This window comes from Oncorhynchus gorbuscha, linkage group LG03 (assembly GCF_021184085.1).
Source record: "Oncorhynchus gorbuscha isolate QuinsamMale2020 ecotype Even-year linkage group LG03, OgorEven_v1.0, whole genome shotgun sequence".
In the NCBI taxonomy this organism is placed as follows: Eukaryota; Metazoa; Chordata; class Actinopteri; order Salmoniformes; family Salmonidae; genus Oncorhynchus; species Oncorhynchus gorbuscha.
The window spans coordinates 51983442-51997288 of record NC_060175.1 but is presented as its reverse complement, the minus strand read 5'-3'; the positions used below and the strand labels follow the sequence as shown (position 1 = coordinate 51997288).

General features: G+C 43.2%; 1 protein-coding gene across 2 annotated transcripts in view; it reads left to right on the top strand.

The window, feature by feature from the left end:
• The first annotated feature begins 1589 nt into the window (after window positions 1–1589).
• LOC124031520 (ras association domain-containing protein 5-like) overlaps window positions 1590–13847 on the top strand; it is a 58081-nt gene continuing 45823 nt past the window's right edge. For both annotated transcript variants that reach the window (XM_046342854.1, XM_046342853.1), the window contains exon 1: window positions 1590–2544. In XM_046342854.1, the coding sequence (XP_046198810.1) occupies window positions 1692–2544 (853 nt within the window). In that variant the 5' untranslated portion in view covers window positions 1590–1691. The remainder of the gene's footprint in view (window positions 2545–13847) is intronic.

Genomic DNA, 13847 nt, shown 5'->3' with positions numbered 1-13847 from the left:
GTTTTGTTACCCTTCCCCAGATCTGTGCCTCTACACAATCCTGTCTATGCGCTCTACAGACAATTCTTTTGACCTCATGGTTTGGTTTTTGCTCCGACATCCACTGTCAACTGTGGGACCTTATATAGACAGGTCTGTGCCTTTCCAAATCATGTCCAATCAATTGAATATACCACAGGTGGACTCCCAAGTTGTAGAAACATCTCAATGATGACCAATGGAAACAGGATGCACCTGAGCTCAATTTCGAGTCCTCGTAGCAAAGGGTCTGAATACCTATGTAAATAAGGTATTTCTGTTTTCTATTTTTAATACATTTGCAAAGATTTCTAAAAACCTGTTTTTCACTTTGTCATTATGGGTTATTGTGTGTAGATTATATATTTTTCCATTTTAGAATAAGGCTGTAATGTATCAAAATGTCAAGGGGTCTGAATACTTTCCGAAAGCCATGTATGCACACATGACTGTAAGTCGCTTTGGATAAAAGCGTCTGCTAAATGGCATATATTATTATTATATTATTATATATATAGAGAGAACACGGACAGCGCATAGTCTGTGGACAATTGATCAATTGATATGTTTTCTTCTGTCTTGTGTGAAACATGTTTCATTTCAGCACTGGGGAGAATCGAGGGAAATTCACAATCAACCACTGCCTCCCTCTCGAATCAGACCGGGTCAATAACTACAAAAACACATCGCAACACACACTTTCATATTCAGGACATCACGGTGACTTCATTGTGCAAGTACTGAATATGTACAACCTCCTAAATTTACTCGTGTTTGAGGATGACCGATTCAAAGAGTAAGTTGACAATGGGAGAAGTTTTCCAGATCAAACAAGAAACCACTGAACTCATCACAATATGAACTAAATACTCTTGTCAGAATGCGAAAGTGAACGTGGGGACAAGCTCACTGCATCGTGGTTTCTCAGAACACTGATGATGTATTGTGGCATGGAGATTTTCATAATTTTCCTCACCGTAATTTAAAAGACATTTTGCTATCCTCTGTTTCTGTTTGCATTATTCTGTATTGTACCTAAGACTGCATTATAATATTGCTAGAACCAACCTCCCACAGGCTCTTCAATATGACAGTGTAACATGATGTCACTCACTGACGCTGCCTGGGAAGCCCCGAGTTTATAAATTCAATGTAGGTAAAATCCAACAGAAAAAGCTCCGTTTTTTTGTTGTCTTTGGGCTCAGTCAGACATTTTTATTCTGTAAATGATTGGAAATAAGTATTTGACTTAGAAAATAATATTTTACTATTCGTTTTTTACACATAACAATTCAAATATTTAAATAAAAGTAATTGTTTTGGGCTGTATTTAAAAAATATATTAAAAATATACAGACAAAAGTATTTAAAATATAAGACACTCAAATACGAACTCAGGTCGGCTACATTGTCATGCAGTTCTGTAACAGTAGGCCTAGAAATAGGTTAGTAGTAGTAGTTTAATCCCTGGTTAGCCTCACACCAAATCAGAAATCACCGATTAATCCCCGGATTAGGCGCGCGGCCGCTTTAAAAGTGCTCGAGCCGGTGGCATTTAAACGTTTATAGATTCATCGTAGTGTAGGCGTCACACTAGCTGCATGCGTGCCTTGGCTGGTGCTTCAATTTAGAGTTTACATTCACAGCACACACGCACTCACATACGCCGAGCCATGGCTTCAGTGAGTGTGGTAGGACCAGGACAACATCGACCGGCTCCCGACCACCAGCTAGTCTTTCATAAACTAAAGGCCGCCGGGAGGAATAAAAGAACGTTACCGTGGAAATCCTCCGTGGACATCATCCTCGGGAAGAGCTCGGTGACGCGGGAGTGCGTTTCTGTTTCGGCGGTATCAGCAGTCACAGCATCCCCACTAAACCCGTCCCTGACCCCGGGACAACAAGGAGCCGCAGCCGGGGTAGGAGGGAGGGATCCCGGGGTGAGGCGTGAGGCTCAGCCGGTGCTGGTGCCACGTAGTTCAGACAGAGAGAGCGACAGCAGCAGCCCTGACTGTGGAGACACTAAAGCGGCGAGGGAGAAGGACACTGGTCAAAGCGGACGGAGCGGTAGAGGGAATGACTCAACCCGTGATCGAAGGAGTTCCCTGAAGATCCTTACAAATGTTATGTCAAGCACGTCAGCTAACACACAGATGACAGACGTCAAGTGTGACAGATCAAGCGCGCCAACAAACGGACACATGGGAGCACACTCACATCGGGACCGTCCGGTCAGAAGGCGCGCATCCCACAATGGTCAGACCACTAGGCTGGTGACCAAAGGGGACACCGGGGGACCACCGCTGGAGCGGTTGACACAGGGAAGGACCGGGGTCGTTAAACTCGCGCGCACAGAATCCCACCGAAGGGAGGTCTGGTCAATATTTGGCTCCGAGGAGCAGGAGGACGCGCGCGTGCGGTCGGAGACAGGAGAAGGCCACACGTTTGGGACCAGAACCGTGACTCAAGACTGGTGCGACGTCTGTAACCAGCGGATCAGTGTTCAGCAGGCGCTCAAGTGTAAAAGTAAGTAGGGTAGGCTAGGCTAGCCTCTAGGCTATGACAGTAGAATTACAAATAAATTCCCACTTCTGCCAGAGGAAGATTTGCCATCTGTTGCTTTACTACCAGATTATTTGATTTGATTTGATTTGGATCTCTTTTAGTCCCCATTTGGACTAATCTTCCAAGAGTCCTTAAACATTAAGATACAATTTATAATGCAAACACATTTTCACATATAACACACTATTACAAACATACATAGTGTACTGACATAATGACCCAATAAGTACTCAATCTAAAAAAATATTGATTCTTCATCTACTATTGTCCCACAACATTTCTATGCATTATATTTAAATTGTTTTAAAACCATTTTTACATTTATATATTGAAAGATGATAGAGATGGTTTGTGGTTGATTTGCTTTTATGTTACGTTTAGCATAATTGCTTTGACGGGTGTGCTGTGACGTCATGGTTTGGTGTTGAGGCTTGGATATCGACCTCATTCCAAGGTGGAGGCTGCTGGCTCTTGTTGTGACCGGATTAATGTGAAGGGCATTGTCAGGCCAGGACTAGAATAGCAATTGGTCACACTTTATTTGGATAGTCTGGATAACCCATCTGTAGATGCTCTACAGATGGTCATACTATCAACAAACTAGGCTACATGTTGATAAACAACTGCTTGCTTTAAGGTTCAGATTAGGAAAAGGGTTACATTTAGGATAAGGGCTAGGGACAGGGATAGTAAATAGTTGAAATGTTATTGAGAGTCTGTAGAGCATCTACATATGTACACTTCTGAGAGAGAGAGAAATGTGTGTGTGTGTGTGTGTGTGTATGAGAGAGCGTATTAGTGTGACTCTGCCAAGCATTCAGAGCTGCAGCCAGCAGCCTCCTATGGAAACCTCATTATCTTGTCCTCCCAGCCTCATCTCCCTGGCCCCCTCTCCTCCTCCAGCCTCCCTCGCCTCTTGTGTCACAGCCAGAGTTGCAAGCACAGCTTTTGGATTGTTTATTATCTATTTCGCTTGGTTTGGCGGCGTCAACATATTTTCCCCATGCCAATAAAGCCCATTAAAGCGAGAGAGGTGTAGAGAGAGACATGATGTGAGCGGACAAAGTTAGTTTAGGGCGTTAACAGTGTTTCCTATCTGTGTGCGTAATAATCGTGGCCTACTGCAGTGAACGTGTCAGTACTGTTACTGTGGGACATCTGCCATTGTCACATCTGTATGGGGGTGTTTTTGGTCACAGTTATCTGGACGTGTGACTGCTCTGGAGGGTAGGGGATGGCATGTGTGTGCCCACATTTTATTTGTCACGTACACACGGTTAGCAGATGTTAATGCGAGTGTAGCGAACTGTTTGTGCTTCTCGTTCCGACAATGCAGTAATAACCAACGGGTAATCTAACCTAACAATTTCACAACAACTACCTTAGACACACAAGTGTAAAGGGATGAAGAATATGTACATAAAGATTTATGAATAAGTGATGGTACAGAACGGCATAGGCAAGACGCAGTAGAGCGTATTGAGTACAGTATATACATATGAGATGAGTAATGTAGGGTATGTAAACATTATATTAAGTAGCATTGTTTAAAGTGGCTAGTGATACATTTTTTACATCAATTTTTCCATTATTAAAGTGGCTGGAGTTGAGTCAGTGTGTTGGCAGCATTCACTCAATGTTAGTGGTGGCTGTTTAGTAGTCTGGTGGCCTTGAGATAGAAGCTGTTTTTCAGTCTCTCGGTCCCTGCTTTGATGCACCTGTTCTGGATGATAGCGGGGTGAAAAGGCAGTGGCTCGGGTGGTTGTTGTCCTTAATGATCTTTATAGCCTTCCTGTGACATCGGGTGGTGTAGGTGTCCTGGAGGGCAGGTAGTTTGCCCCGGTGATGCGTTGTGCAGACCTCACTACCCTCTGGAGAGCCTTACGGTTGTGGGCGGAGCAGTTGCCGTACCAGGCGGTGATACAGCCCGACAGGATGCTCTCGATTGTGCATCTGTAAAAGTTTGAGTGCTTTTGGTGACAAGCCGAATTTCTACAGCCTCCTGAGGTTGAAGAGGCGCTGCTGCGCCTTCTACACCACTCTGTCTGTGTGGTGGACCAATTCACTTTGTGCGTGATGTGTACGCCAAGGAACTTAACTTACTACCCTCTCCACTACTGTCCCGTCGATGTGGATAGGGTGGTGCTCCCTCTGCTGTTTCCTGAAGTCCACGATCATCTCCTTAGTTTTTTTGATGTTGAGTGTGAGGTTATTTTCCTGACACCACACTCCGAGGGCCCTCACCTCCTCCCTGTAGGCCGTCTCGTCGTCGTTGGTAATCAAGCCTACCACTGTAGTGTCGTCTGCAAACTTGATGATTGAGTTGGAGGCGTGCATGGCCACGCAGTCGTGGGTGAACATGGAGTACAGGAGAGGGCTCAGAATGCACCTTTGTGGGGCCCCAGTGTTGAGGATCAGCGGGGTGGAGATGTTGTTACCTACCCTCACCACCTGGGGCCCATGCCTTCATAGTGTGTGTGTGTGTTTTAACAAGAGGGTAAACAGACATGGCTCAGGTGTCATCTGCCCTACATTTAGTCTTACTGTAGGCTACTCTATCACAATTGTTCTCTCACACACACAACCTCACACACTACTTTCTGCTCTAGATCCACAGTGCAACAACAATCCGCCACTGACTCTTCCATGACCTCCTCCACTCGTTCTCTGTCCTATGAAGGCCCTAAGTAGGCCCTATGTATGTGCTATGTCAGCATGCACCGATGACATAGTTGAGTTGTCCTACCCGGTGCATAGAGGAGAGAGCAGGTCATCGATTAGAATGATATAACACACACCTGCACTGCTCTGGGCTGCAGAAGGTTAGACCAAGCAAGCGTGTTTGACCAGGCACTTTCTGTGGTGTGTGTGCGTGCTGAGCAGGTAGTGTGTCAGCAGCACTCTGTCATGGGGAAGCTGTGACTGCAGAGGACTTCGCTATAAATGAGGGAAGGTGGGGCGGTAGCGCGAGCGCGCGAGAAGATGAATTGGATGGGATGAAGACTGGAAAGACGGAAGAGCGGAGCAGAGTGAAAAGAGCTAGAGGAAGAAAGGAGGAGAAGTGTTGATGAGGAGAAAGGAAATAAAGGGGAGAGAGCGAGGGAACAGGGCGAGAACGAGAGTGAGAAAGGATAGTTGGAGTCGAGGACAAAATGGGAGCGAGAGGGGGAGGAGAGGGGGAGAAAAGAATAGAGAGAGGGAAGAGGGAGAGTAAAAGAGTAGATGAGGGATAGAGGAATGAGAAAGGAGAAGGGGAGAGAGAGAGGGAGCCCAGTACTGCAGTGCTCTCTGATTTAATGTGCCATCAGCAGGAGCTCACTGGAGCGAGACCAGAGACACGCTATAGCTACTGATCAACACTCCAGCAACTGAGTGTTATGTGTGGAGTTGTTGACAGTGCTTTATTCTACATCCATATAGTACAATTGTTTATAATCTCCATAACATGCAGGTTATAATCTCATAGAGCAGTTTGGGATAGACACACTAATCCCTCTTTATATATTAATCGTGTGTGTGTGTACAGTTTCTTACTTTAACCATCCTTGGTCTTTAACTGAAGCCACACAAAATGCATTATCAATGGACAGGAACAATGGAGAGGGAGGAGTTATTGGCTAGGGAACAAGGGTTGAATGGCATGTTTGGGGGTATTTGTAGTGGTAATGAACTTGGCCCCTCAAGCTAAAAAAAGATTATGGCTAGGTCTTTAGGTCAGTGTAGTTTTAAAACACACACACACACACACACACACACACACACACACACACACACACACACACACACACACACACACACACACACACACACACACACACACACACACACACACACACACACACACACACACACACACACACACACACACACACACACACACACACACACACACACACACACACACACACACACACACACAGCTAATAACAGGGAACTGTGGCCGAGCCTTTCATACCGATAAACAACCATCGTTCTCTCTTTTCTCACTCTGTAATTTATCTCAAGTGTTCCGTCTTTGTTGGTATTGTTAAATTTATAGCCTATAGAAATAATCCTCTGTTTACTCCTCTTGGAAGAGCACTTCCCAGGAATCATATGGCCCGCAGCACAATTCTCATCCCTAGTTCTGTGTTCCAACAGACTTATGGTATAAGGTAACACCAAGTCATTTAGTCTCCTGAACTTGTTCAACAGCCACACCATTCATGACTAGTTTCAGCTGAGGTCTTGAATTAGGGAATGATTTGTACCAAATACAATGCTCTTAGTTTTAGTGATGTTCAGGACCAGTTTATTACTGGCCACCCATTCCAAAACAGACTGCAACTCTTTGCTAAGGGTTTTAGTGACTTCATTAGCTGTGGTTGTTGATGCATATATTGTTGAATAATCAGCATACATGGCCACACATGCTTTGATTAATGTCAGTGGCAAGTCATTGATAAAAATAGAAAAAACATGAGGGCCTCGAGAGCTGCCCTGCAGTACACCACACTTTACATGTTTTACATTAGAGAAGCTTCCATTTAACCTTTTCACTAGTGTTCCAAATATTTCTAACGGTCGCCCCAGTGTGAGTTGTTTTAAGCAGGTGATGTCAGTTTTCCAAAATGTGATTGTTACGCAACACAACAGTTAATTATTTTCCAACAAGTTTTATTTTCTAACAGTTTGAATTGTGGTGTGTTCCACCTCCTCATTAATTCACAGAGAAGGAGCCCATTTCACTGTTGCCAATTTGTTTGAAGCTTTACTGAGCTGGACAAACGTCTCTCTTTGATGGGAGTTCAAGCACTTCCCAGTGTTTCCGCAGATCAAGTATGCAGACATTTGCACAGTCTTGCACAAACCTTTTCCCCCTGGCACATTTTTTGGTTGGCGCTCGCATTGCCTTCATTGTTGTTTTCCTTACTTTGTCAAAAATTATTATTTCTAAGTGCCTTATTTTCTGCATAATGTGTTTACTGTTTTATTCACATGTTTTGAAGTACTGGTGGCAAATCATGCATTCCGATTTTTGAATAGATTGCAATGGACAACTATGATGTGTGTAAAATACTTTTTTGAAGGTTGTACTGAGTATGATGCGCTAATGGTAAGCTATTTGCCAACTATGTGTGTCGCTATGTTTGACATAATACACTGTATTCTGGGTGTCACGTAAATGTCTGTTAGACTAAAGATGTTATAACAAAATGAAGTGAAGGAATGGTTCACTCATCTTTCTAGTAGTGAATGATCGTGGACAACAGACCCCTTCAACATGCAAACAGACCAAACTCATCTTGTCTTTAGTTATCTTTGGTTGGCGCGCACAAACTACCCATCGTCGGATTACTTTTGATTTGTAGAAAGTGTTTTACAAAATTATATAGATCAAATCGAATTTAAACTATAATCTAACAGTTTGCTAAGAGCTGGCAGCAAGACGATAGGTCTGCTGATAGAACCAGTAAAGACCGCTTTACCATTCTTGGGTAGCGGAATGACTTTGGCTTCCCTCCAGGCCTGAGGACAAAGACTTTCCTTTAGGCTCAGCTTAAATGTATGACAGATAGGAGTAGCTATAGAGCCCGCTACAATCCTCAGTAGCTCTCCATCTATGTTGTCAATGCCAGGAGGTTTGTCATTATTGATCGAGAACAATCATTTTTCCACGTCTCACACACTAACTTTACAAAAATATCAAATTCAAACTTGCATTGTTTTTCTTTCATTATTTGTTTTTTTACATACATGAGCACTATGGCTCACTGTTCGTTGTTGGCATCTCCTACTTAAGTTTGCCCACTTTGCCAATGAAGTAATCATGAAAATAATTGGCAACATCAAATGGTTTTGTCATGAATAAGCCATCTGATTCGATGAAAGATGGACTTGAATTAGTCTTTCTGCCCATAATTTCATTTAAAGTACTCCAAAGTCCGCTATATTGTGATCACTGCATCCAATGGGTATGGGTACAGCTTTAGAACAAAGTTCTACAGTATTAGTAAAAATGTGATCGAAACATGTGGATGATCTTGTTCCTGTAGTCTTTGTAAACACCCTGGTAGGTTGATTAATAACCTGTACCAGATTACAGGCACTGGTTACAGTAAGAAGCTTCCTCTTGAGCAGATAGCTAGATGAAAACCTGTCAATATTCAGGTCCCCAAGAAAGTACATTTTTGGGGGGGGGGTTGTATCATTTGATTTGCACAACATGCCTACTTACTTTGAAGATGCAAAATATATTTTTTATTGTGAAACAAACAAGAAATAAGTTTTTAAAAAACAGAACTTGAGCATGCATAACTATTCACCCCCCAAGTCAAATACTTTGTAGGGCCACCCTTTGCAGCAATTACACCTGCAAGTCTCTTGGGGTTTGTCTCTATAAGCTTGACACATCTAGCCACTGGGATTTTTGCCCATTCTTCAAGGCAAAACTGCTCCAGCTCCTTCATGTTGGATGGGTTCCGCTGGTGTACAGCAACCTTTAAGTCATTCGACAGATTCTCAATTGGATTGAGGTCTGGGTTTTGACTAGGCCATTCCAAGACATTTACATGTTTCCCCTTAAACCACTCAAGTGTTGCTTTGGCAGTATGCTTAGCAGTATGTCATTGTCCTGCTGGAAGGTGAACCTCCATCCCAGTCTCAAATCTCTGGAAGACTGAAACAGGTTTCCTTCTAGAATATCCCTGTATTTAGCGCCATCCATCATTCCTTCAATTCTGACCAGTTTCCCAGTCCCAGCCAATGAAAAACATCCCTACAACATGATGCTGCCACCACCATGCTTCACTGTGGGGATGGTGTTCTCGGAGTGATGAGATGTTGGGTTTGAGCCAGACATAGCATTGTCCTTGATAGCCAAAAAGCTCAATTTTAGTCTCATCTGACCAGTGTACCTTCCATATGTTTGGGGGGTCTCCCACATGCCTTTTGGCGAACACCAAACGTGTTTGCTTATTTTTTCTTTAATTATTGGCATTTTCTTCTGGCCACTCTTCTGTAAGCCGTACACTCCACAGAGCTGGGCTCTAAAGTGGTCCTAAACTCCAATCTCCGCTGTGGAGCTTTGCAGCTCATTCATGGTTATCTTTGGTCTCTTTGTTGCCTCTGTAATTAATGCCCTCCTTGCCTGGTCTGTGAGTTTTGGTGCCCTCTCTTGGCAGGTGCCATATTCTTTCAATTGTTTTACAATGGATTTAATGGTGCTCCGTGGGATATTCAGAGTTTCAGAGATTTTTTTATAACCCAAACCTGATCTGTACTTCTCCACAATGTTGTCCCTGACCTGTTTGGAGAGCTCCTTGATCTTCATGGTGCCCCTTGCTTAGTGGTGTTGCAGACTCCGGGGCCTTTCAGAACAGGTGTATATATACTGAGATCATGTGACAGATCATGTGACACGTAAAGTACACCCGTGTGTAATCTAACTAATTATGTGACTTCTGAAGGTAATTGGTTGCACCCGATCTTATTTTGGGGCTTCATAGAAAAGGGGGTGAATACATATATAGCAAATCTTTTCCATTTGATTTGATTTTTGCGGAATGTTTTGAAACAAGTTATTTTTCTAATTTCACTTCACCAATTTGGACTATTTTGTGTATGTCCATCACATGAAATCCAAATAAAAATAAATTTAAATTACAGGTTATAATACAACAAAATAGGAAAAATGCCAAGGGGGATGAATACTTTTGCAAGGCACTGTACTGCTGTATCATCAAATGAATTATGTAAGTGAGTCTCAGAAATGGCTAATATATGAATCTTATCTGATGTTAGCAAGTTATTGATTTTGTGACTTGATTACTATCGTCCTGGGCCTGTCACCTGGGCCGGTGGTGGGTTTTCCAGTCCTGTGTGTGCGCTCCACCTCAATCTTCCTGTGATCCATCTTCAGTTTCTCAGTTTCTCAGTCATTTGGCTCACTTTGTCCTCAGACTCCGTCCAGGTCTCATGTGGAGATTCTACATAGGTTACACTGTTACGTAGGTTACACTCTTACTACTCGAGGTCCCAGACAGGGCAGATCACAAGGAAGATTGAAAACAACAACAAGGGTAGCTAGCTAGTAACCAATCTTTTTCAATAGAATTTTCAAAACTTCCCAAAACAACAAACTGAGCTCTCCCTCGTTCCGAGTTCAACAGGAAGTGGTGAAGAAGATTATTTCTGTTATCCATGGTAGACAGACAGACAACTATAATACTTAGAGCAGACATCCAGTCTAAAAGGCTGGTGACAGACAGAGACCTATAAGACCTATGACAGACGTTAAACATCTCCTTATGTCTGTCTCTCAGACACTAATCTGGCTAGTTTAGGATCACTCCTCTTCCCCTCTATCCTCACTGGCTTTCCTTTCGCTCTTCCCCCTTTTCCTCGTCCTATTTCCTTCTCTTTTCCTCTCCACCTCCATTTTCTCTCACCACTTCCTCTAGTCTTCCTCAACCCCATTTTCTCTCTGTCTGTATATCTTTTTGCTCCCTCTCTCTGTTATGTTATAGTGACTGCAGTGGGTTGTTAATCCCAGATGAGGCAGCTCCTGCCGGGTGATTAAGACTGGGAGAGCAGTCAGACGTCAGATTAACTTTTAATTGAATGTTTCTGAGGCGGCTGTCGTAGAACCACACATACAGTACCAGTCAAAAGTTTGGACACACCTACTCCTTCATTCCAGGGTTTTTCTGTAATTTGACTATTTTCTACATTGTAGAATAGTAGCGAAGACATCAAAACTATGAAATAACACATATGGAATCATGTATTAACCAAAAAGTCTTAAACAAATCAAGTGTTTATATTTTGGATTCTTCAAAAGACAGCTTTGCACACTCTTTGTATTTTCTCAACCAGCTTCATGAGGAATGTTTTTCCGACAGTCTTGAGTTCCCACATGTGCTGAGCACTTGTTGGCTGCTTTTCCTTCACTCTGCGGTCCAACTTATCCCTAACCATCTCAATTGGGTTAAGGTCGGGTGATAGTGGAGGCCAGGTCATCCGATGCAGCACTCCATCACTCTCCTTCCCGGTAAAATAGCCCTTACACAACCTGAAGGTGTTTTGGGTCATTGTCCTGTTGAAAAACAAATGATAGTCCCACTAAGAGCAAACCAGATGGGATGGCGTATCGCTGTGGTAGCTATGCTGGTTAAGTATACCTTGAATTCTTAATAAATCACAGACAGTGTCACCAGCAAAGCACCCCCACACCATCACACCTCCTCCATGCTTCACAGTGGGAACCACACATGTGGAGATCATCCTTTCACCTACTCTGCGTCTCACAAAGACATGGCGGTTGGAACCCAAAATCTATCTTTTGGACTCATCAGACCAAAGGACAGATTTCCACCGGTCTAATGTCCATTGCTCGTGTTTCTTGGCCCAAGCAAGTCTCTTCTTCTTATTGGTGTCCTTTAGTAGTGGTTTCTTTGCAGCAATTCGACCATGAAGGCCTGATTCATGCAGTCTCCTCTGGACAGTTGCTTGAACTCTAAAGATCTATTTTGGCTGCAATCTGAGGTGCAGGTAACTCTAATGAACTTATCCTCTGCTGCAGAGAGAACTTTAGGTCTTACTTTCCAGTGGCGGTCCTCATTAGAGCCAGTTTCATCATAGCACTTGAAGAAACATTAAAAGATCTCGACATTTTCCACATTGACTGACGTTCATGTCTTAAACTCTCTAACTGTTTTAAAATCACCATTTTGTCTCATGGTGAAATCCATGTGTGGTTTCCTTCTTTTCCGTAAACTGAGTTAGAAAGGACCCCTGTATCTTTTTTTTAACCCATCTACCAATACTGTAGGTGCCCTTCTTTGCGTGTCTTTGGAATACCTCCCTGGTATTTGTGGTTGCTTCTGTGTTTGAAGTTCACTGCTCGGCTGAGGGACCTTACAGATCATCGTATGTATGGGGTACAAGGATGAGGTAGTCATACAAAAATCATGTTAAACACTATTATTGCAGTCCATTCAACTTACTACGTGACTTGTTAATCAACTTTTTACTCCTGAACTTATGTAGGCTTGCCATAGGAAAGGGGTTAAGTACTTATTGACTCAAAACATGTCTGCTTTTCATCTTGAATTAATTTGTAAAAAAATATCTAAAACATTATTGTATTGTTACATTTTGGGGTAGTGTGTGGGGGAGGGGGGGGGGCTGTTTCTAAAAAAAATCTGTTTAATCCATTTTAAATTCAGGTTGTAACAAAAACAAAATGTTTAAAAAGTCCATGGTGGTGAATACTTTTCTGAAGTCACTGTAACTTCCAAAATAAAGGAAACACCAACATAAAGTGTGTTAATAGGGCGTTGGACCACCACGAGCCAGAACAGCTTCGATGCACCTTGGTATAGATTTTACAGTGTCTGGAACTCTATTGGAGGGATGCGACACCATTAATCCATGAGAAATTCCATCATTTGCTGTTTTGTTGATGGTGGAAAACACTGCCTCAGGCGCCGCTCCAGAATCTCCCATCAGTGTTCAACTGGGTTGAGATCTGGTGACTGAGACACACACACACACATTGGAAATGCTTTATTTTAATCCACCAATCAAATTGACAAAAAAAGTATCCAAACATTTCAAAGGCACCTCCTTCTCAAAATGGCTAGGCTGCCCATGACAGCTGAAACAGAGCAGTACCTAGCCAATTGATTTGCCCTAGTTTTTGTCAGGCCCGCAATCTGCAAATCTGTGTACGTTCCGAGACTGCCAAATATCAGCGCCACCAGCTTGCACCTACACCCGAGGCTGTCCAAGCGTGCCACGAGTGGTTGGCATTTTAAGCAGCTTGTCGGTAAAAGCCTTCTCCATGTAGCTGTCCAATGAGCAGCCCACTTCCAAAAGGAGCACCTCCCCCTGGCCTCCACCCACAACAACAATATCTGGCGTGTTTGGCCCACAGGAAAACACATCATCAACCACATCAAACCAGCTTCCCCTTACACAAGAATGTTTCTTCACGTGTGCTGTTGATGAGACTACTCGTCTCACCTCGTTTGCTATCAGGTCGATTAGGTGGTAATGTCTAACAATGTACAAATCCTTGTATGAACATTAGCCATTCATAATCCATGACGTTTCACTCATGTAGAATACACAATGGGTCATGGTTTGCAGGGTACCAGAGTGATAGATTATATTTTGTTGGGAGAACTTGCAGCCTTGCATTAACAGTAAAGATGACACACACACACACACACACACACACACACACACACACACACACACACACACACACACACACACAC